This window comes from Leucoraja erinacea, unplaced genomic scaffold (assembly GCF_028641065.1).
Source record: "Leucoraja erinacea ecotype New England unplaced genomic scaffold, Leri_hhj_1 Leri_64S, whole genome shotgun sequence".
NCBI lineage: Eukaryota > Metazoa > Chordata > Chondrichthyes > Rajiformes > Rajidae > Leucoraja > Leucoraja erinaceus.
In genome coordinates, this window is record NW_026576564.1 from 36,538 (window position 1) to 60,240 (window position 23,703).

The window sequence follows — 23,703 nt, forward strand, 5'->3', positions numbered from 1 at the left end:
CCTGTGTGTGAAACAGGTGAGGGAACAGTGATCTGGGGAATCAGTACAGTACACAGGGATGGGCAGAATGGCAGCTGGGGCCTGGTCTCTCCAGCGGTTACAGCCGGCCTCGCCATGTCCACAGAGGCTGTGTGACACACCAACCGCACAGACCCTCTGTCCCGACCCTCCATCATACGCCAGTCCCACCCTGTGTCACGCTGACCTCCTGCCCCCACCCTCCGTCCCACTGTCCGCTCTGAGCTGTGTCTCCACCCTCACTGACCGCTCCGAGCTGTGTCTCCACCCTCACTGACCGCTCTGAGCTCACTGTCCCCACCATCACTGTCACACTCCCCTCCGTCTCACTGACCGCTCCGAGCTCACTGTCCCCACCATCACTGTCACACTCCCCTCCGTCTCACTGACCGCTCCGAGCTGTGTCCCCACCCTCACTGACCGCTTCAAGCTCACTGTCCCCACCCTCACTGACCGCTCTGAGCTCACTGTCCCCACCCTCACTGACCGCTCCGAGCTCACTGCTGACCCCTGCCCTCCGGCCCCACCGCTGGCCTGTGATTGGGGAGCACTGTCCACTTTACGCCAGCACAAAGACAGCTGGCACTCTCCCCAGGACCAGTGGCGTTACACAGCCGAGGCTGACACAGGCTGGAACATCAGAATGTACGTAAAGCCAGTCGGCAGCTGATGCCCCACACCGTCCTGGTCTTTCCCTGGGCCGGAGTGGGCCGAGCGATGCTGGTCAGCGGGAAGGCATTGACCTTGATCTGTGGGATGAGGTCCTTCACATTGAGCGTGGAGTTATTCACCAGTCCGAAGATGCTGAGAGACTTCAGGGTGGTGATGTGGGCCAACTCCCTGTACAACACAAAAACACCAAGTCAACAAGCACCACAGACAAAGACTGCAAATATCCAGAGAGCAGTCAGTATTACGGTCGTAGATAGATAGATGTATGAAGATAGACAAATCTCCCGGGCCTGATCAGATATATCCAAGGTCACTGTGGGAAACTAGAGAGGAAATTGCAGGAGTTCCTGTCGTGATTTATGAGTTGACGTTAAATACAGTCGAGATGCTGGAAAACTGGACGGAGGAAAATCTTGTGTCTCTATTCAAGGGCTGCAGGGAAAAGGCTGGGAACTACAGGCCAGTGAGTTTAACATCTGTAGTCGGAAAGTTACTGTTGAGTATTCTGTAGGATAGGATATACATGCACTTAGATGGACAAGTGCTGATTAGGGATAGTCACCATGTTTTATACCTGGGAGGTCATGTCTCATAAATCTGATGGACTTTTGAGAATGTGGCCAAAAATTGAGGGCAGAGCTGTAGACAATGAATACACGGACTCTAGTAAGGTGTTCGACAAGGTTCCACACTGTAGGCTGCTCTGGAATGTTAGATCGCATGGGATCCAAGGTGAAATAGCTGAATGGATGGCAAATTGGCTCCATGGAAGGAAGCAGAGGGTGATGGTGGAAGGTTGCTTCTCGGTCTGGAGGCCTGTGACTAGTGGTGTGCCTCAGGGTTCGGTGCTGGGCCCGGTACTGTCTGTCATCTACATCAATGATTTGGATGAGAATATACAGGGCAACTAGCAAGTTTGCTGATGATACACTAGTGGGTGGTTTTGCAGATAGTGAAGATGGTTGTGAACGATTGCAGCAGGATCTGGATCGATTGGCCAGGAGGGCGGAGGAATGGTTGATGGAATTTAATACAGAGAATTGTGAGGTGTTGCATTTTGGGACGTCGAACAAGGGCAGGACCTATACAGTGAATGGTAAGCCTCTGGGTAGTGTTGTAGAGCAGAGGGATCTAGGAGTACAGGTGCATGGTTCCTTGAAGGTGGAGTCGCAGGTAGATAAGGTGGTCAAAAAGACTTTTGGCACTTTGGCCTTCATCAGTCAGAGTATTGAGTATTGAAGTTTGGATGTCATGTTGGAGTTGTATAAGACAATGGTGAGACCGCATTTTGAGGAATATGGAATAATGTTACAGGAAAGATGTACAGAGAAGATTGATGACAATGTTGCCAGGACCTGAGGGCCTGAGCTATAGGGAGAGGTTGAGTTGGCTTGGAGGGCAGGAGGATGAAGGGAAGCATATAGAGGTGTATAAGATTCTCCTAATTCTGATTTTCAGAAAGCCTTTGATAAGGTGCCACACATGAGGCCGAAGGAAGATGAGCATCAAATGATGAGGTATCAAAGGGCAGATACTAGCATGGACAGCAGGTTGGTTGGATGGTAGAAGGCAGAGTGGCAATAAAGGGGGCATTTTCAAGTTGGCTGCCAGTGACTAGTGGAGTTCCGCTGCTCTTCACGTTGTATATTAATGATTTGAACGAGAGGACGAGAGGATTGAAGGCTTTGTGGCCAAGTTTGCGGATGATACGAAAATAGGTGGAGGGGCAGGTAGTGTAGAGAAAGCAGGGACTCTGCAGCGCGGAAACAGGCCCTTCAGCCCACCGGGTCCGCGCCAACCAGCGATCCCTACACATCAACACTATCCTACACCCACTAGAGACAATTTTTACATTTACCAAGACAATTAACATACAAACCTGTACGTCTTTGGAGTGTGGGAGGAAACGGAAGATCTCAGAGAAAACCCATTCAGGTGACGGGGAGAAGGTACAAACTCTGTACAGACAGCACTCGTTGTCGGGATGGAGCCCGGGTCTCCGGTGCTGCAAGCGCTGTAAGGCAGCAAGTCTACCGCTTGGCTACCATGGCCGCCTAATAAAGTGTGGAGTCATGCATTTTGGTAGTAGGAATAAAGGCATTCTAAATGGGATGAGAATCCAGAAACTGGAGGTGCAAAGGGACTTGGGAGTGCTGGTGCAGAATTCCCAATAAGTTCTTCTGCAAGTTGAATCGGGAGTAAAGAAAGCAAACGCAATGCTAGGAAAGAACTGCAGATGCTGGTTTTAATTAAAGGTCGACACAAAATACTGGAGTAACTCAGCGGGACAGGCAGCATCTCTGGAGAGAAGGAATTGGCAATGTTTCGGGTCGAGACCCTTCTTCAGACTGATGTCAGTAGAGGGGCGGGACAGAGATAGAATGTAGGCGGAGACAGTAAGACTAGTAGAACTGGGACGGGGGAGGGGATGGAGAGAGAGGGAAAGCAAGGGCTATCTGAAGTTAGAGAAGTCAATGTTCATAGCACTGGGGTGTAAGCTACCCAAGCGAAATATGCGGTGCGGTTCCTCCAACTCGCTGGGCCTGACTCTGACAATGAAGGAAGCTCCTGGACAGAAAGGTCAGATTGGGAATGGGAGGAAGAGTTGAAGTGCTGAGCAACCGGGAGATCAGGTACGTTTAGACTGAGCGGAGGTGTTCAGCGAAACGATCACCGAGCCTGCGCTTGGTCTCGTCGATATACAGGACTTGACACCTGGAAGTCCAACCTCACCTACTGTATCCGCTGTTCCAGGTGACGGGTGCTGGTGGGGGTGGGGTAAGATGGGGGGGGGCAGGCAGGGGTGGGTGGTGGCGGTGCTCGTGGGGGTACGGGTCCCACACTTACCCCACAGATGCTGCTGGGATATGATGGCATCGGCTCAGGCCCAGGTGCTGCAGGTGAGGAAGCTGCTGGAGGGACGGGAAACAGGCCGGGGTCAGCATCGAGCTGTCACTGAGGAGAGAGCACACAGTCAGTGGGGAGAGAGAGAGGGTGGGGTGCAGCGAGATGGGGGGGGGGGGGGGCAGCGAGAAGGGGTGTTAGTGCAGGGGCTGAGGGGAGGGGGTGTTAGTGAGGGGCGAGGAGGGGGTGTTAGTGAGGGGCGAGGAGGGGGTGTTAGCAGTGATGGAAATGGGTGGTCCGCAGGGGGACGGCGTTCCCCTACTTTTCAGTTTCAAGTTTATGTCCGATTTCTGTACTAGAAGGGAGTCAGAGTTGTTAAATACGTATTTTTTTTTAATGACTGTGGATAATCGTCACAACCAGTCTCGCTGCATCGGCCATGAGATGAAAACGATTTGTTAACTACCACTGTTAGCACTTGTTAACAGCCAGTATATAACACGTAGTTATACAATGTGTCATCAATACATTGATCCACATTACGCAGTAAATGTAATTGTGTTTTGACCAAGTATTAATGACACCACATTCCTTTGAATAAAATCCATGGGGGAATTTAATAAACTCAGTCATTGCTACGGACTGCGAGCTTCTTCTGGTGTGCAGGTAGTCATGTTATTTTATTATTCCACGTTATTTTATTCTCTCGCTCTCTCTGATGAGGGGGATCTTATAGAAACATATAAAATTATAAAAGGACTGGACAAGCTAGATGCAGGAAAAATGTTCCCAATGTTGGGCGAGTCCAGAACCAGGGGCCACAGTCTTAAAATAAAGGAGAGGTCATTTAAGACTGAGGTGAGAAAAAAGTTTTTCACCCAGAGAGTTGTGAATTTGTGGAATTCCCTGCCACAGAGGGCAGTGGAGACTAAATCACTGGATGGATTTAAGAGAGAGTTAGATAGAGCTCTAGGGGCTAGTGGAATCAAGGGATATGAGGAGAAGGCAGGCACGGGTTATTGATTGTGTTTCTCTGTCAGGATGTGACAAGTAAAATGGATGAAGGGGTGCCAGTGGATGTAGTGTATCTACTTTCAGAAAGTCTTTGATAAGATCCCGCACGTTAGACTGGTGACTAAAATTAGAGCACATGGTATTGCGGGTAGGGTGTTGACGTGGATAGAAAATTGGTTGGCAGACAGGAAGCAAAGAGTAGGAGTGAACGGGTCCTTTTCAGAATGGCAGGCAGTTGCGAGTGGAGTGCCGCAAGGCTCTGTGTTGGGGCCGCAACTGTTTACCATATATATTAATGATTTGGAAGAGGGAATTAGGAGCAACACTAGCAAGTTTGCGGATGACACAAAGCTGGGTGACAGTGTGAACTGTGAAGAGGATGTTAGGAGGTTGCAGGGTGACCCGGACAGGTTGAGTGAGTGGGCAGATGCAGTATAATATAGATAAATGTGAGGTTATCCACTTTGGCAGCAAAAACAAGGGGGCAGATTATTATCTCAATGGGGTTAGGTTAGGTAAGGGGGAGGTACAGCGAGACCTGGGTGTCCTTGTACACTGGTCACTGAAAGTTGGCGTGCAGGTACAGCAGGCAGTGAAGAAAGCTAATGGAATGTTGGCTTTCATAACAAGAGGATTTCAGTATAGGAGTAAAGAGGTTCTTCTGCAGTTGTATAGGGCTCTGGTGAGACATCCTGGAATATTGCGTACAGTTTTGGTCTCCTAATTTGAGGAAAGGACATCCTTGTGATTGAGACAGTGCAGCGTAGGTTCACGAGATTGATCCCTGGGATGGTGGGACTGTCATATGAGGAAAGATTGAAAAGACTAGGCTTGTATTCACTGGAGTTTAGAAGGGTGAGGGGGGATCTTATAGAAACCTAAAATTATAAAAGGACTGGACAAGCTAGATGCAGGAAAAATGATCCCGATGTTGGGCGAGTCCAGAACCAGAGTCTTAGAATAAAGGGGAGGTCATTTAAGACTAAGGGTGAGAAAAAACGTTTTCACCCTGAGAATTGTGAATTTGTGGAATTTCCTGCCACAGAGGGCAGTGGAGGCCAAGTCACTGGATGGATTTAAGAGAGTTAGATAGAGCTCTAGGGGCTAGTGGAATCAAGGGATATGGGGAGAAGGCAGGCACGGATTATTGATTGGGGACAATCAGCCATGATCACAATGAATGACGGTGCTGGCTCGAAGGGCCGAACGGCCTCCTCCTGCACCTATTTTCTATGTTTCCCTCCCTCTCTCGCTGTGTCTCTGTCTTTCGCTGGGGTAACTCAGCGGGTCAGGCAGCATCTCTGGAGAGAAGGAATAGGTGACGTTTTGGGTCGAGACCCTTCTTCTGATCCTCCATTGATCCAGCCTGACCTGCTGTGTTCTCCAGCTCTTAAAATAAATCTGTGGTCGCTGAAGAAACAACACGATAGACCACTGGAAGTGCCAGTTTTGCTGTATACTTCACACTGCAGAACATATCATAATACACCCTGAGTGATTTAATGGGGTTAGATTTATTTTAATCTGTTGTCTGGAATTAATCGATACCCACCCTATGTACCTTATATCAGATTTAAGTCGGAATTTTTTTGTTTTCCTATTTGTCAATTATTTGTGCCCGATTATTTGGCGGCCAATCAACCGCTGTCTCTAAGGGGGGTTGCGTCCAATCACTGACGAGCTTCCCTTCCCGTCCAATCAACAAATCGGTCTCCTCCCGTCCAATCAGCCGTTGTCTCCAAGGGCATTGTTTTTTCTATTATCTGCCCCCAATAATAAACCATATAACCGTATAACAATTACAGCACGGAAACAGGCCATCTCGGCCCTACAAGTCCGTGCTGAACAAATTTTTTTTTTTCCCCTTAGTCCCACCTGCCTGCACTCATACCATAACCCTCCATTCCCTTCTCATCCATATGCCTATCCAATTTATTTTTAAATGATACCAATGAACCTGCCTCCACCACTTCCACTGGAAGCTCATTCCACACCGCTACCACTCTCTTGAGTAAAGAAATTCCCCCTCATGTTACCCCTAAACTTCTGTCCCTTAATTCTGAAGTCATGTCCTCTTGTTTGAATCTTTCCTATTCTCAAAGGGAAAAGCTTGTCCACATCAACTCTGTCTATCCCTCTCATCATTTTAAAGACCTCTATCAAGTCCCCCCTCAACCTTCTGCGCTCCAGAGAATAAAGACCTAACTTAAAGTGCATTTTCAGATTAAGTGTTTCAGTTCCATTAGAATGGATGGGGAGAAAATTCAATAAGTAGTACCAATAGTTGTTTCCATCCTAAATCGTGAGGGCGGTTTTATTTAGCAAAATAGTGCAAGCGGAAATATTTTATTATATATATTATATATCACTATCAAATATCTATAAATTTCAGATTTGTGTACCCCTGTGAAAATGAGCATACTGAGATACTATAAAAGACAGCCGAACATGCAGAAAGAAAGAGGAGGTGACAGAAATGTTCCATAATGGTATATAATCTCCACCGGGCAACTTGAACGCCGAGTCATTTTGCCCGGCTTGGCACTGCAGATACTGGTTTATACCGAGAATAGAGTAACTCAGGCAGCATCTGTGGAGAAAAGGAACGTGACGTTTCGTGTCGGTGGCAACTCTAGTGCGGGGCAAAGATACTAGGTGGAGGGTCAGAGCGAATGCCCCGTCCCGCACAGCGGCTCCACCTACTCCTCCTCCTGCCGCACCCGCCCTCCCCGATAGCAGCCGCTGCTTTCAAAACAACCTCCCCCCCCCCCGCACACCGAGGCCGGGAGGGAGGGAGAGGCCATCTTCCGCCGTCTGAAGCAGCTGCACCACTCGGCCCCACAACTTCCTGTTGGCTGGCGGAGGAGGGGAGGCGGTGGCGAGGAGCGCAGACCCTCCTTCCTCCCCCCCCCCCCTCTCTCTCTTGTACGTCCCCCTCCACCCCCTTATTCTGAGACCCCCCCTCTCCATCCCACACTGGTTCCCTCCCACCTCTATTCAGTCCTCACTGACACCCCGTGCTCCCCTCCCCATCGACCCTCCACCACATCTATACATCCTGCACTGCTCTCCCTATCCACCTCGCATAGGTTCTCCTGCCACCACCCCATCCATCCAACACTTGGCCCCCAATTCATCCTGTACTCATCCCCCGTCTCATCCATCCTGTACTGATCCCCTCATTCGTCCTGCACTGCTCCCCCCATTCATCCCGTACTGACCCACCCCGCATTTACCCTGCACCAATCCCCCATCCATCCTATAGTGATCTCCCATTTCATTTTTTACTCATCCTCCCCCATCCATCTTTTACTGATGCCCCCCATTCATCCTCTACTGATCCCCCCCATTCATCCTGTACTGATCCCCTCATTCATCCTGCACTGACCCCCCCCATTCATCCTTTACTGATCCCCTGATTCATCCTCTACTGATCCCCATTCATCTTTCACTGATCCGCCTCATTCATCCTGTACTGTACTAATCCCCTCATTCATCCTGTAGTGATCTGCCATTCATCCTGCACAGACCCTCCGATCCTCACTGTACTGCCCCCCCATTCATCCTGCGCTGACCCCCCCATCCATCCTGTACTAATCCCCCCCCATTCAAGAAGAATGGGGGGACCAGTCTGAAGAAGGGTCTCGACCCGAAACTTTGCCTATTTCCTTCGCTCCATAGATGCTGCCTCGCCCGCTGAGTTTCTCCAGCATTTTGGTCTACTCCCATTCATCCTGTACTGATCCCCCCCCCCCGTCCATCCCCCCCCCCCATTCCCGGACTGACCAACTGACAACACCAGACATCCCCGCGCTCTCTCCTCACAATGTTACATACTCCAACCTACACGTACTAATTCACCTGCCTCAATCCATCCATTCAGCACCGACTGCCTTCTCAACTCTCCCCCCCCCCCCCCCACATCTATCCACCCCGCACTGATTCACACCCCCCCCCCCCGACCCTATTGTGTTGGAAATGTCTTCAGAGCGAACATTGACTATGTTTGATAACGGAATGCAATCAAATGTGTTTTAATTCCCAATGTTATTATTTGTTTTAATCCATAAAGATGGATTAATTAAATTGTGAACACGTGAAACATTAAAACCGCAGTGTTCGATTGTCACTGCTGCCGTTGACACGTTATTACAGAATTCATTTTAACAACAAGTCAATGCTCTGGATATGGAGTATCAGTACTGTAGTTATTTAATGAGCACGTGGATTTATGTTGGATTTATCCAGGTTTTACTTCTACAGTCAGTCATATACATCACAAATTTGGTCAGTAGATATTTCAGATGAAATTTTAACGTTAATTCTGAAGTGGGAATGATGGAAACAGCGTTTATCAATAAATGTTTTTTAATCTGGTGCGTACAAACTGGGTATCTTCATTGCTGTTCACAACGCATACATCTAATCTGAATGTTCAAGAAGGAACTACAGATGCTGGAAGATCGAAGGTACACAAAAATGCTGGAGAAACTCAGCGGGTGCAGCAGCATCTATGGAGCGAAGGAAATAGGCGACGTTTCGGGCCGAAACCCTTCTTCAGACTGATGGGGGGTGGGGGGGAGAAGGAAGGAAAAAGGGAGGAGGAGGAGCCCAAGGGCGGGGGGATGGGAGGAGACAGCTCGAGGGTTAAGGAAGGGGAGGAGACAGCAAGGGCTAGCAAAATTGGGAGAATTCAACGTTCATGCCATCCGGACGCAAGCAACCCAGGCGGAATATGAGGTGCTGTTCCTCCAATTTCCAGTGTTGCTCACTCTGGCAATGGAGGAAAGGTCGGATTGGGAATGGGAGGGGGAGTTGAAGTGCTGAGCCACCGGGAGTTCAGGTAGGTTATTGCGGACTGAGCAGAGGTGTTCGGCGAAACGATCGCTCAACCTCCGCTTAGTCTCCCCGATGTAAATCAGCTGACATCTAGAGCAGCGGATGCAGTAGATTAGGTTGGAGGAGACACAGGTGAACCTTTGTCGCACCTGGAACGACTGCTTGGGTCCTTGAATGGAGTCGAGGGGGGAGGTGAAGCAAGAAATGCAACACCTGTCCCTTCACCTCCCCCCTCGACTCCATTCAAGTTGTGAGAGCCCTGTTATGGAACAGAGAGAGAGACAGAGAGAGAGACAGAGACAGAGAGAGAGAGAGAGACAGAGAGACACAGAGAGAGAGAGAGAGAGAGAGAGAGAGAGAGAGAGAGAGAGAGAGAGAGAGAGAGAGAGAGACAGAGAGAGACAGAGAGAGAGAGATGCAAGAAAGCAGCTATGATATATAATACACAATAAACTGTATTATAAATACACAATAATAAAGTTATGCATTCTTGTACTCTTACATGGGTAGTACCGCACATAAACCCCCCCCCCCTTCCCAACCGCAGCCTCACGAATCTCAGTACACCTCGTTCCTAAAACCCATTTCCATCACTGGGTGTTAGTGCGGGGGGTGAGGGAAGGGGGTGTGGGGAGGGGAGGGGGTGTGGGGAGGGGATGGGGGGGAGGCGGGGGGGAGGGGGTGTTAGTGTGGGGAGGGGGGGAGGGAGTGTGGGGAGGGGAGGGAGGGGGTGTTAGTGTGGGGAGGGAGGGGGTGTGGGGTGTGGGGAGGGGGGGGGTGTGTAGTGTGGGGAGGGGAGGGAGTGTGGGGAGGGGAGGGGAGGGGTGTTAGTGTGGGAGGGGGGGGGGGGGTGTGGGGAGGGGAGGGGGTGTTAGTGTGGGGAGGGGAGGGGGTGTGGGGAGGGGAGGGGGTGTTAGTGTGTGGGGAGGGGAGGGAGTGTGGGGAGGGGAGGGGGTGTTAGTGTGGGGAGGGGGAGGGGGGTGTGGGGAGGGGAGTGGGGAGGGAGTGGGGGGAGGGGAGGGGAGGGGGTGTTAGTGTGGGGAGGGGAGGGGGTGTTAGTGTGGGGAGGGGGGTGTTAGTGTGGGGAGGGGAGGGGGTGTGGGGAGGGGAGGGGGAGGGGAGTGTGGGGAGGGGGGGGGGAGGGGGTGTTAGTGTGGGGAGGGGAGGGGGTGTGGGGAGGGGAGGGGGGGAGGGAGTGTGGGGAGGGGAGGGGAGGGGGTGTTAGTGTGGGGGGGGGAGAGGGGAGGGGGTGCTGACCTCATGTCCAGGTTGGTGATCCGTGTGGCACCGCTGACACAGGACCTGCACGTCTAGACACAGAGCAAAGACGTCACACACGGCCCCGTCCCAGTCGCCCCCCCCGTCCCCCGTCTGGGTGTCAGTGAGACTCTGCACCCACCCTCCCCGTCAGTGTCCCGTTCTCCCCCCCCTTTACCATCCCTTGCCCCTTTCCCCTGACTGCCAACCCCCCCCCCACCAGTGTGAGTGTGTGTGTGTGTGTGACCCCCCCCCACCAGTGTGAGTGTGGTGTGTGTGTGTGCGTGAGTGTGTGTGTGTGTGTGTGTGTGTGTGTGTGTGTGTGTGGGTGTGTGTGTGTGTGAGTGCGTGTGTGTGTGTGTGTGTGTGTGGTGTGCAGTGTGTGTGTGTGTGTGTGTGTGAGTGCGTGTGTGCGTGTGGTGTGTGTGTGTGTGTGTGTGTGTGTGTGTGTGGTGTGGTGTGTGTGTGTGTGGAGTGTGTGTGTGGTGTGGTGTGTGTGTGTGAGTGTGTGTGCGTGGGTGTGTGTGGTGAGTGCGTGTGCGTGGGTGCGTGTGTGTGTGTGTGTGTGTGTGTGTGTGCGTGTGTGTGCGTGCGTGCGTGTGTGTGTGCGTGTGTGGGTGGGTGTGTGTGTGTGTGTGTGTGTGTGTGTGTGTGTGTGTGTGTGTGTGTGTGTGTGTGTGTGTGTGTGTGGGTGTGTGTGTGTGTGTGTGTGGGCAGGTGTGTGTGTGTGTGTGCGTGGTGTGTGTGTGGGGTGTGTGTGTGCGTGTGCGCGCGTGCGTGCGTGTGTGTGTGTGACCCCCCCCCCCCAGTACCGGTGTCGGTGAGGCTCTGCCGGTGGCCGCTGATGTTGAGCTGTGTGATCGTCTCTGGCACCTGAGTCACCGTCACAGCCACGTGGGGCCGTCCAAACCCACACCACGACACATTCACCTCCTCCAACCTGGGGGGGGGGGGGGGGGGGGAACAGCCACAGGTGAGGGTAGGTGACACCATACAATCACTCCTCCCCCTCCCTCTCTCCGGCTCTCGTCCCGTCAGTGAGATGGGGACAGGTGCAAGGCTGGAGTGGTGATCCAGACACGGGGTATAGAAGAACTACGTCCACATACTTCATGATGGTTGGAATTAAATAAGGTACAAGGGCGTGGGGATGTGGCAATGGGCATCTCTTGTTGAGCAGCTGCAGAGAAGGTGATGAGAATCTTGCAAAGCAAGTTTCAGACACGTTACCTCCTAGTGTTCACCTCGCACCTGGATTCATTGTCTGAGTGTAGCCTTTCTCAGGCCATTCGATGGGAATGTGTGCCATGGGCAAACACAACAGCAATAGTTGGGTAGACCGTCCTCGCACCCTGCCGCCAGTGGCTCAGAAACATCGCAGACGAGGGAGGGGGGCTTATGACTGGCTCGGGGAGGGGGCGAGAAAGATGAGATAAAATAATGTCAAGATACCCTCGTATTATGTTTCACTTGTAGGAACCATCTGTTGTTGAATAAGATTAACATCAACTAAAAACATACTATGGCCAAATAATTAATTCATTCATATTTAGTAGATAATAACAGGAAAACGTATAGCCAAGGACAAGGTTTTTTCCCTTTAAGTCAATTTTCTCGACAGTGTGAGTGAGAGGGGTCAGGGGGCAGGTAGGGGGCGTGTGACCTGTGGAGGGTCACATCATTTCAGGTCGAGACCCTTCTTCACACTAGTGTCAGAGGAAAGGGAAACGAGGGATATAATGAATGAATACGTTTATTGGCCACATACAAGGAATTTGCCTTGGTGCTCCGCTCGCAAGTAAGACTATGACGTGGAGAGATAAAGAACAATGAATGAAAGATATGCATATTAGTAATGATGAAAAAGGAAACAGGCCATTGTAAGCAGTTTGTAGGGTGAATATGAGAAGCTAGTGCAACTTGGGTGGGGGAGATAGTGAGATGGGGAATGCCGGGAGTACCTGAAGTGAGAGAAATCAATATTCATACCACTGGGCTGTAAGCTGCTCAAGCGAAATATGAGATGCTGTTCCTCCACTTTGCGTTTAGCCTCACTCTGACAATGGAGGAGACTGAGGACAGAAAGGTCCGTGTAGGAATGGGAAGGGGAATTAAAATGTCAGCAACCGGGAGATCAGGTTGGTTCAGGCGGGCTGAAAGAAGGTGTTCCACAAAACGATCGCCCAGTCTGCGTTTGGTCTCGCCGATGTATTAGAGTCCACATCTTGAACAACAGATACAGTAGATGGGGTTGGAGGAGGTGCAAGTGAACCTGTCTGACCTGAAAGGAATTTTGGGGTCTCTGGACAGAGTCGGAGGAGGAGGTAAAGGGACAGGTGTTGCATCTTCTGCAGTTGTTGGGGAATGTACCTGGGGAGGGGGTGATTTGGGTGGGAAGGGATGAGTTAATCAGGGAGTTGCGGAGGGAACGGTCTCTGCGGAAGGCGGAAAGGGGAGGGAATAGATTTAGATGTCAAAGCAGTGAACCTGTTAGTAAATAGGTACAATGGACAACTTGGTACAAATGGATGGGGCATGGTATAATGGATAGTGAGGAAGGGCAACAGGATGGAGATCACAACAGGATGGAGATCAGTGCAAAGGTGGCCAAGGAATGGCAGATGGAATTTAACTCTGACGTTGTGCACTTTGGTCTGTCACACCAGAGCAGGACTTGCACGCTAAATGGTATTGTTGTAGAACAGAGAGATCTGGGAATACAGGTGCATCATGTCCTGAAAGTGGTGTGTCAGAGGTGGTGTTGTGGTGGAGTTACTGCCTCACAGCGTCAGGGACCCGGGTTCCATCGTGACTACAGGTGCTGTTTGTACCTTCTCCCCGTGCACATGCTCCAGTTTCCTCCCACACTACAAAGATGTACAGGTTAGTAGGGTAATTAACTTTGTACATTGTCCCCAGTGTGTGTAGGATAGTGATAGCGTATGCAGGGATCACTAATGGGCGTGGACTTGGTGGGCTGAAGGGTCAGTTTCTCTAAAGTCTATGGGTGGTGAAGAAGGTGTTGGTACACTTGCCTTCATTGGGAAGAGTCATAGATTAATACAGTGTGGAAACAGGCCTTTCAGCCCAACTCGCCATGTCCTAGCTACTAGCCACTAGTCCCACTTGCCTGTGCTTGGTCCATATCCCTCCAAACCTGTCCTATCCATGTACCTGTCTAACTGTTTCTTAGCCCCTCTGGCAGCTTGTTCCATACACCCACCACCCTTTGTGTGAAAAAGTTACCCCTCAGTTTCCTATTAAATCTCTTCCCCTTCACCTTGAACCTATATCCTCTGGTCCTCGATTCCCCTACTCTGGACAAGAGACTGTGCATCTACCCGATCTATTCCACTCATGATACTCAGCATTGAGTACAAAGGTTGGGACATCATGTTGCAGCTGTACAAGTCGCTGGTGACACCACACTTGTACTGTGTGTAGTTCTGCTCCCCCAGCTACAAGAAGGATAACATTCAGCAGGAAAGGGTGCAGAGGAGATTCACCTGGGCTCGTGTTACAGGGGGAGGTCGGATAAGGTGGGACTTTTCTCTTTGGAGCGTCGGAGGCTGAGGGGTGACATTATCGAGGTGTACAAGACCATGAGGGGCATGGATAAAGTGAAGGCTCACAGTCTTTTTCCCAGGGTAGAGGATTCTAGAACTAGAGGGCGCAAGCTGAGGGTAAGAGGGGAGATTTAAGAGGGAGCTCAGGGACAACATTTTCAAGGTATCTGGAACGAGCTGCCAGAGGAAGCTGTCGAAGCAGAAATAATTACTTGTACAGGACATTTGGACAGATATATGGATAAGAAAGGTTTGGAGGGATATGGGCCAAATGTGTGCAAATCTTGGCCAGCACAGAATGCCAACCTGGCCAGCACAGGCAAGACGGGCCGAAGGGTTTGTACGACTCCATGATCTACAGGACACCCACATGGTGGCAGGGAAAACACAGACCGTATCGGAGGTCAGGATTGTACCTTGGTCTCTGGTGCTGTGAGGCAGCAGCAGCAATTCAACACTGTTGCCCCCTCCACCCAGCCTCAACCTCACCCCCCACCCTCAAAATAACCCCCTTCCCAAAAACATCCCCCCCCCTCAAAAACCCCCCCCCCAAACCATAACACACCCCTCCCCTCGAAACACAATCCCACCCCAAAACAATCATCCCTCCACCCCACCCCCCTCAAACCCCCCCAAAAAACACAAACCCACCCCCCTCAAAAAAACTACCCCCCCCCCCAAACACAAATCCCACAAAACAATCCTCCCTCCACCACCCCCTCAAACCCCCCCCAAACAAAACCCACAAACCCACCCCCCTCAAAACAAACCCCTTCCCAAAAACATAATCGCCCCTCAAAAAAAAAACACAAACCCACCCCAAAACAATCCTCCCTCCACCCCCCTCACACCCCCAAAAAAACACAAACCCAATACCCCCGTCAAAACATAATACCCCCTTGAAACACAACCCCCTGCCTCAAACCTCTCGCCCCCCCCCCTGTCCCCCTCCGCGGGGGACCCACACACCTGGAGCAGCTGGACAACATGTGGTGCAGGGCGTCTGGGCCAAACCCGGAGCAGCTGGACACGTTGAGTCGGAGCAGATCCTGGCTCTGGCCCACGGCCCTACGGTACACACAGGGTCAACGCGGAGGGGGGTCAGAGGGGTCAGAGGGGGGGGGGGGGTCAGAGAGCAGAAGGTTCTGGGCGAGAGGGAAGGTTATGGGTGAGGAGGTCAGAGGGCAGGGGAAGGTCACGGGCGAGGGGGTCACGCAGGTTGGGGTGAGAGGTCAGGGTCCTCACCTGAGCACGGGGTCGGAGAGTTGCAGCCCCTCCAGGCTGAGGCCGATGAGCCGGTGGCAGCGACGCAGCAGATGCAGCAACGTGTGGGGGGTGGTGATGCAGTGGGACAGGTCCATGTGTTGCAGCAGCAATGGGCTGGGGGGGGAGGGGACAGAGAGGTGTTAGACCCCGCACTCACCCCCCCCCCCCCCCCAAACTCCCACCCCAGTCCCCAGCACCCCGGGGGGGGGGGGGAAGAGGTTTTAGACCCCCCCGCACTCACCCCCCCCCCCCCCACTCCCACCCACCCCAGCCCCCATGGGGAAAGAGGTGTTAGACTCCCACCACCCACGGGGGGGGAAGAGGTTTTAGACCCGCACTCACTCTCCCCTCCCAGCCCAGCCCCACAGGGGAGGAGGGTGAGAGGTGGATGGGGGGTGAGGGGGGAGGGGAGGGCAGGAGAGGGATAGTCAGACCCCACACACCCCTGTCCAAACCCCTGGCAGACAGCGTCAGACCTTGCAGTCCCCCCCTCCCCCTCCCCCACAGCCCTGCCCCCCTCACCTGTCGTTGGTGAAGCCGGGCTCCCCCAGGAAGGAGCGGGGGGAGCGTAGGACCATCACTCCGGACGCCAGCACTCGGCCCAGAGTCCCCGCGGGTAGAGTGGCCGAGCTCAGATCCACACTGTACCACAGAGCCTGGTCAAACCTGCCACAGGGTCACAGAGAGAGAGAGAGGGTTAGATCCACACTGTACCACAGCGCCTGGTCACACTTGCCACAGGGTCACAGAGAGAGAGAGAGGGTCAGATCCACACTGTACCACAGCGCCTGGTCAAACCTGCCACAGGGTCACAGAGAGAGAGGGTCAGATCCACACTGTACCACAGCGCCTGGTCAAACCTGCCACACGGTCACAGAGAGAGAGAGAGGGTCAGATCCACACTGTACCACAGCGCCTGGTCAGATCCGCACTGTACCACAGTGCCTGGTCACACCTGTTCACAGGGTCAGAGAACGCGGGGTCAGAGATCAACATTAGATCGCATCCAATGAGAGATAGCTGAATGGATGGAACATTGGCTCCATGGAAGGAAGCAGAGGGTGATGGTGGAAGGTTGCTTCTCAGAATGGAGACCTGTGACTAGTGGTGTGCCTCAGGGTTCGGTGCAGGGCCCGTTACTGTTTGTCATCCACATCAATGATTTAGATGAGAACATACAGGACAAGATTAGCAAGTTTGCTGTTGATATAATAGTGGGTGGTTTTGCAGATTGTGAACGATTGCAGCAGGATCTGGATCGATTGGCCAGGTGGGCGGAGGAATGGTTGATGGAATTCAATATAGAGAGAAATGTGAGGCGTTGCATTTTGTGCAGGACCTACACAGCGAATGGTCAGGCTCTGGGGAGAGTTATAGAGCAGAGTGATCGAGGAGTGTAGGTGCAGCACCCGCAATCAGGATCAAACCCGGGTCTCTGGCGCTGTCAGCACTGTAATGCAGCACTGTAATGCAGCACTGTAATGCAGTAACTCCAACGCTGCACCACCGTGCTGTCCTGTACGTTGCAGAGTCACTTTTGGGGAATCCTGCACCAACATTCCCAAGTCTATTTGCACCTCCTATTTCTGGATTGTCTCCTCATTTCGAAAATAATCTACACCTTTATTCCTACGACCAAAATGCATGACTCCACACTTTGCTACACTATATTCCATCTGCCACTTCTCTGCCCACTCTCACAACCTGTCCAAGTCCTTCTGCAGAGTCCCTGCTGTCTCTACACTGCCTGCCCCTCCACCTATCTTTGTATCATTTACAAACTTGGCCACAAAGCCTTCAATCCCCTCGTCCAAATAATTAATATACAACCCAGCACCGACTCCTGCGGAACTCCACTAGTCACTGGCAGCCAACCAGAAAAAGCCCCCTTTATTGCCACTCTTTGTCTTCTGCCATCCAGCCAACCTGCTATCCATGCTAGTATCTGCCCCTTGATACCTTGGGCTCTCATCTTCCTTAGCAGCCTCACATGTGGCACCTTATCAAAGGCTTTCTGAAAATCCAGGTAAACCACATCTACTGACTCTCCTTTGTCTGTCCTGCTATTTACTTCTTCAAAGTATTGCAGCAGATTCGTCAGGCAAGATGCCTGGGTTTCAACAACTAAGTTACAGAGATAGGTTGAATAAGTTAGGTCTTTATTCTCTGGAGCGCAGAAGGTTAAGGGGGAACCTGATAGAGGTCTTTAAAATGATGAGAGGGATAGACAGAGTTGATGTGGACAAGCTTTTCCCTTTGAGAATAGGGAAGATTCAAACAAGAGGACATGACTTCAGAATTAAGGGACAGAAGTTTTGGGGTAATATGAGGGGGAACTTCTTTACGCAGAGAGTGGTGGCGGTGTGGAATGAGCTCCCAGTGGAAGTGGTGGAGGCAGGTTCATTGGTATCATTTAAAAATAAATTGGATAGGCATATGGATGAGAAGGGAATGGAGGGTTATGGTACGAGTGCAGGCAGGTGGGACTAAGGGGAAAAAAATTTGTTCGGCATGGACTTGTAGGGCCGAGATGGCCTGTTTTCCGTGCTGTAATTGTTATATGGTTATAAGATCTCTTTACATCATTTGTGTAAGTTGTGTAAAACAAAGTAATTCACTGTGATAATAAAATGTCTATCTGTGGACACAAAATGCTGGCGTAACTCAGTGGGACAGGCAGCATCTCTAGAGAGAAGGAATGGGTGACGTTACGGCTCAAGACACTTTTATCTATCTTTGCAGATGATACAAAAGTGGGTGGTATTGCAGATAATTAAGACGGCTGACAAAAACTGCAGCAGGATCTGGATCAGTTGGGCTGAGGAATTTAATACAGATAAATGTGAGGTTTTGCATTTTGGAAAGTCTAGCATGGTCAGGATGCACACTCAGGCATTCAAGTCTGGTGACACAGATTCATACTGGAAGTTCAGCTCCAACCTCACTAAGGCCCTCAAGTAGACTGACTTTTGCTCTGCACTGCAGGATGACGTGGACATTGAGCAGCTGTGGCAGGGCTTGCATGCCAACACTTCCTACAAGGTGAAACCAGGGGGCAGTCCAAGCAACAGTGAGGCACCACTTGACAAAATGATAGAGAGAACACTGGCCCCCTTGGACATCCCCTGGGCCAGCACATCTCCGAGGATCTGTCCTGTCCCGCAATCACAAAGAAAAGCCATCAACGCTTCTGAAGACAGACACAAAATGCTGGAGTTACTCACCAGAGCAGGCAGCTGCATCTCTGGAGAGAAGGCTCCTCAGATGATTGAGGAGATTCAGTATGTCAACAATTGTACATCTAATGGGTGTACAGTCAAGAGCATATTGGCTGGTTGCATCACCGCCTGGTTCCGCAACTTAAACACCAAAGAATGAGGCAGATTATAAAAAGTGAACACTGCCCGCTCTATCACCTCCCCACCATTAAAGGCATCTACAGGAGTCCAGCATCATCAGAGACCCACACCGTCCTGGCCATACACTCATTTCACCCCTGCCATCGGGAAGAAGGTACAGGAGCCTGAAAATTGTAAGGTTCAGGTTCAGGAACAGCTTCTTCCCTACAACCATTAAACTCTAAAAACATCAACTAAACTTCAAACAACAAACTATCCCCGCTGAGTTTCTCCAGCTTTTCTGTGTAACCTTCGATTCTCCAGCATCTGCAGTTCCCTCTTAAACAAACTATCCTGGTTGACTTTTAAAAATCAGTGAAACTTTTGCCTGTTATCTGAGTATGGTGTTTACACACTTGTTATGCTGCTGCACTGTTCTGCTTCTCTACATTAAATACACCAGTGAATCGAGTGGTAAAGCAGGCGTACAGCATTCCTGCCTTCAATAGTTGGGACAATGAGGAGTAGAGTCAGGAAGTCATGGTGCAGCTTTGTAGGACTACAGATAGACACAAAATGCTGGCGTAACTCAGTGGGACAGGCAGCATCTCTGGAGAGAAGCCATGGGTGACGTTTTCAGGTGGTGGCCCTTCAGACTCTAGTTCTAGTAGAACTATTTGGAATATTGTGTGCAGTTGTGGTTGCCACATTACAGGAAGGATGTGGAGGCTTTGGAGAGGGTGCAGAGGAGTGTTACCGAGATGAATTACAGAGAGGCTGGGAAGATGAGTGGTGAAAGGCTGAGGGGATAGAAGAATCTAAAATGTTGCAAGATATCTTGCTGCCGGGGGAGCAGGAGGAGGTAGATATGATCGTGGCGTTTCACAGTTTTGGATAGTAGCATGGATAAGCAGCAACTAGAGGGACGTGGATGACGTGAAGGCAGATGAGCTGGTCTTGGCATCATGTTCAGCACAGACACTGTGGGCCGAAGGGCCTGTTCTATAAGCCCCTGAACTAGATGCCAGCCTGCAAGCCTGTTATTTTCTACAGAATGCCCGAATGAACCCATCCCACGTTTGCAGGGAAGGTGAGAGGGGACCGCGACGGGAGAGTACTCACGCCAGTCTGTGCCAGTGCCGGCTAACCTGCGACACCTTCAGCAAGTGAGGGAGGGAGAGCTCGCGGAAAATCAGCAGCAGCAGCTCATCCGGTAGCTCATCACAGGAGCGGCTCCCACCTACTGCAGAGAGAGAGGTCATGGGGGCGGGATCAGCGTGGGGTCACAGGGGGAAGGGGTCAGCGATCAGCGTGGGGTCATGGGTCAGCCTGTCGCTGATGGGGCCTGCGTGTGGTCACCGGGATCAGCGTGAGGTCACAGGGAAGGGTCAGTGCCGGTCACAGGGGGTCAGCGCGGGGTCACGGGGGATCAGTAAGGGTCATGGGGGGGGGCAGTACGGGGTCACGGGGGGGGGGTCAGTACGGGGTCGCGGGGGTCAGTACGGGTCAACGGGGAGTCAGTGGAGAGGGTCGCGAGGGGGTCAGTACGGGTCGCGCGGGGGGTCAGTAAGGGTCCCGGGGAGTCAGTACGGGTCGCGCGGGGGTCAGTAAGGGTCGCGCGGGGTCAGTACGGGTCACGGGGGGTCAGTACGGGTCACGGGGGGTCAGTACGGGTCACGGGGGGGGGTCAGTACGGGTCACGGGGGGTCAGTAAGGTCACAGGGGGGGCAGTACGGGTCACGGGGGGGCAGTACGGGTCACGGGGGGTCAGTGAGGGTCACGGGGGGTCATGTGAGGGTCACGGGGGGTCAGTACGGGGTCACGGGGGGGGGGTCAGTACGGTTCGCGGGGGGGGGTCAGTACGGGTCGCGGAGGGGGGGGTCAGTACGGGGTCGCGGGGGGGGGGGGTCAGTACGGGTCATCGGGGGGGGTCAGTACGGGGTCGCGGGGGGTCAGCGTACGGGTCACGGGGGGGGTCAGTACGGGTCGCGGGGGGGGTCAGTACGGGTCACGGGGGGGGGGGGGGTCAGTACGGGTCACGGGGGGGGTCAGTACGGGTCACAGGGGGGGTCAGGGGTACGGGGTCGCGGGTCGCGGGGGTCAGCACGGGTCGCGGGGGGGTCAGTACGGGTCACGGGGGGTCAGTACGGGTCGCGGGGGGTCAGTACGGGTCGCGGGGGGGTCAGTACGGGTCACGTGGGGGTCAGTACGGGTCGCGGGGGGTCAGTACGGGTCCACGGGGGGGTCAGTACGGGGGTCGCGGGGGGTCAGTGAGGGTCACCGGGGGGGGGGTCAGTACGGGTCGCGGGGGGGGTCAGTACGGGTCACGGGGGGGGTCAGTACGGGTCACGGGGGGTCAGTACGGGTCGCGGGGGGTCAGTACGGGTCACGGGGGGTCAGTACGGGTCGCGGGGGGGTCAGTACGGGTCACGGGGGGGTCAGTACGGGTCGCGCGGGGGTCAGTACGGGTCAGGGGGGGGTCAGTGAGGGTCACGGTGGGGGGTCAGTACGGGTCAGTCGGGGGTCAGTACGGGGTCGCGGGGGGGGTCAGTACGGGTCACGGGGGGGTCAGTACGGGTCACGGGGGGTTCATGGTACGGGTTCGGGGGGGTCAGTACGAGGGGGGGTCACGGGGGGTCAGTGGGGGGTCGCGGGGGGGTCAGTACGGGTCGCGGGGGTCAGTACGGGGTCACGGGGGGGGTCAGTACGGGTCACGGGGGGTCAGTACGGGTCACGGGGGGTCAGTACGGGTCACGGGGGGTCAGTACGGGTCACGGGGGGGGTCAGTACGGGTCGCGGGTGGGGTCAGTACGGGTCAGTGTGGGCAGCTTACACTCACCATTTGCCGAAGGGCTGGTTCTACGGAACCTCTTGGACACGAGGAAGCGGTGAGGATGGTTCTCCTTGCCGGGACCGGTGTTGGTGCCGTGCCGGGGCCGCTTGGCGGGCGGTGAGAGATGTGGATGGGGTGGGCTGGTGCCGGAGGCTGTGCCCCCGTCGTGGATCAGCTGCACGCCCATGACGGACATGAGGGAGGTTGCGTCGGCACGGTTACAGCTCCAGCTGATGCCCAGCGGGCTGGTGTTGGGGGGGGTGCCATCGTGGAGTACACGCCTGTGGGACAAGAGTAGCCATCAGTGCCATGGGCCACCGCAGCCACACGGGTAACGAGCATTGCCACGCTCACCGCAGCCACAAGGGCAACGGCACGCTGACTGAAGCCACACAGATAACGAGTAATGGCACGCCACCCTCAACACAGCCACATGGGTAACGCCATCCTCACCGCAGCCACACGGGTTACCACAAGCTTCACGCAGAAGCCCGGACACATGGGTAACCACACGCCACTCTCACCACAGCAGGCAACGACACGGATACCCACAACCACAATGCGTCAAACGACGATGTTACACACACGCCATGTGGGCACGGACACATCACGCAGGCACCCCGGGACATAGCTGACCACATGCCACACGGATACACATCTCACAGACATTGAGGAAATATTATACAATAAAATTGCTTAAATTATAATTTCTGTGCCACATAGGCACAAAGAAATAAAGTACAACGAACACACACACAGAGAACAGATGGCTTGTTATAACATGGAGATGTTGATGTAAATACGCATAGCTTTGTTTGCTTTGAAGCCACTAGAACCATCAGAGGTTGCATTTGGTTTAGGTTGGTGTTTAGAATGGAGGTTATAAATGGGATCTTTCCCCAGGATATGGGCACCATTCTTCTTCCTTTGTGACACATCCTCGAGCTCGGCTGTGTCATGAAGGGGATTTATGGTTGTCTATATTGGGTTGTAGGCACCAAGGGTAGATATTAGTCTGTGATATGGTTTGTGCTGTTTAAATGTATTTTTATGTTGAGATAAGAGATAAGGCTGTGAATGACCTTTGCAAAAGGGTTTCTTATGGTTATAGAAAACTGAGAAAGTAACTCTGTTTTGATAATCTTTCATTTGTTGTGTGGAATGAAGTGAAGAAGTCTTACATTCCTTTCCTCCAGAGATGAGCAAGGAGGAGGTTAATTTAGAATGAAATTAGACCCGAGCTTGGGAAGAAGCAATCAAATGCGACAATTAGTGGCCTTTGTGTGCTTGGAGTTGGTAATTGTGTGATTATAAATAACTTAAGTTCTTACCACTTTGTAAGAATGGGGCAAAACTCATATTTAATCCATAAATAACTGTATTTTAACTATGTAGTTGTAAGGAAATTAATTATGAAGTGTATTGTGTTTTAATTATGATTGTATTACACTTTGTTTAAATCTGAAGTTTTAGAAATAATTTTATTTTCCAAAAGTGAAAATATGTTTTGTGTTAATGTGTTGTGTGATTGCTGTATGATGTGTATTTTATTCTGAGAGGTGTTCTTTGAGAATTTGTTTTATATCTCTGTGGTTTTACTTTATTTAAATAAAATTATTTTGAACAAAGAGGTTGAAGAAAACCACAGAGGGGAAGAAGGTTGCAATGCGGCTGGAAAAGGGAAAGTCGTGTGACTATACATGTTGTCAATCAATGGAAAAGATTTAGTTGATTGGTTAATGCAAATAAGTTAAATGTATGGTAAACCATAATGATTGGTTAATAGTTTGCCACTCCTCTTGTAATATAATTGTCTATTACCTATAGGGTGATTTCACGAAAGGTCACTGGAGCGTAGATCCGCACCCACGTGACCGAAAATTTGAAGTGGAGGACATGCTACACTTACGGTACATGTTAGTGAATGGGAAAACACGCACTTTCACACCCATTAAAAACATCGAAAACGGTCAGTTTTTGAGCTGCAATTTATTGTGCCAGTCGGGGTGACCGTGAGGCACAGCTACCTAAATTTACAGCCCAAAAAAGATAGAAA

The 23,703-nt window shown here is 52.1% G+C and overlaps 1 protein-coding gene across 1 annotated transcript; it reads right to left on the reverse strand.

The window, feature by feature from the left end:
* Positions 1-419: 419 nt before the first annotated feature.
* Positions 420-21,945, reverse strand: skp2 (S-phase kinase-associated protein 2, E3 ubiquitin protein ligase; the record flags this gene model as incomplete). Its single annotated transcript, XM_055631097.1, is given in 10 exon segments — positions 420-858; positions 3,538-3,645; positions 10,645-10,670; positions 10,672-10,697; positions 11,457-11,584; positions 15,180-15,278; positions 15,456-15,590; positions 15,999-16,142; positions 19,937-20,054; positions 21,654-21,945. Coding segments are annotated over 10 exon segments (1,278 nt in total), but the record flags the coding sequence as incomplete, so codon positions are not given.
* Between the last annotated feature and the right edge of the window lie 1,758 nt (positions 21,946-23,703).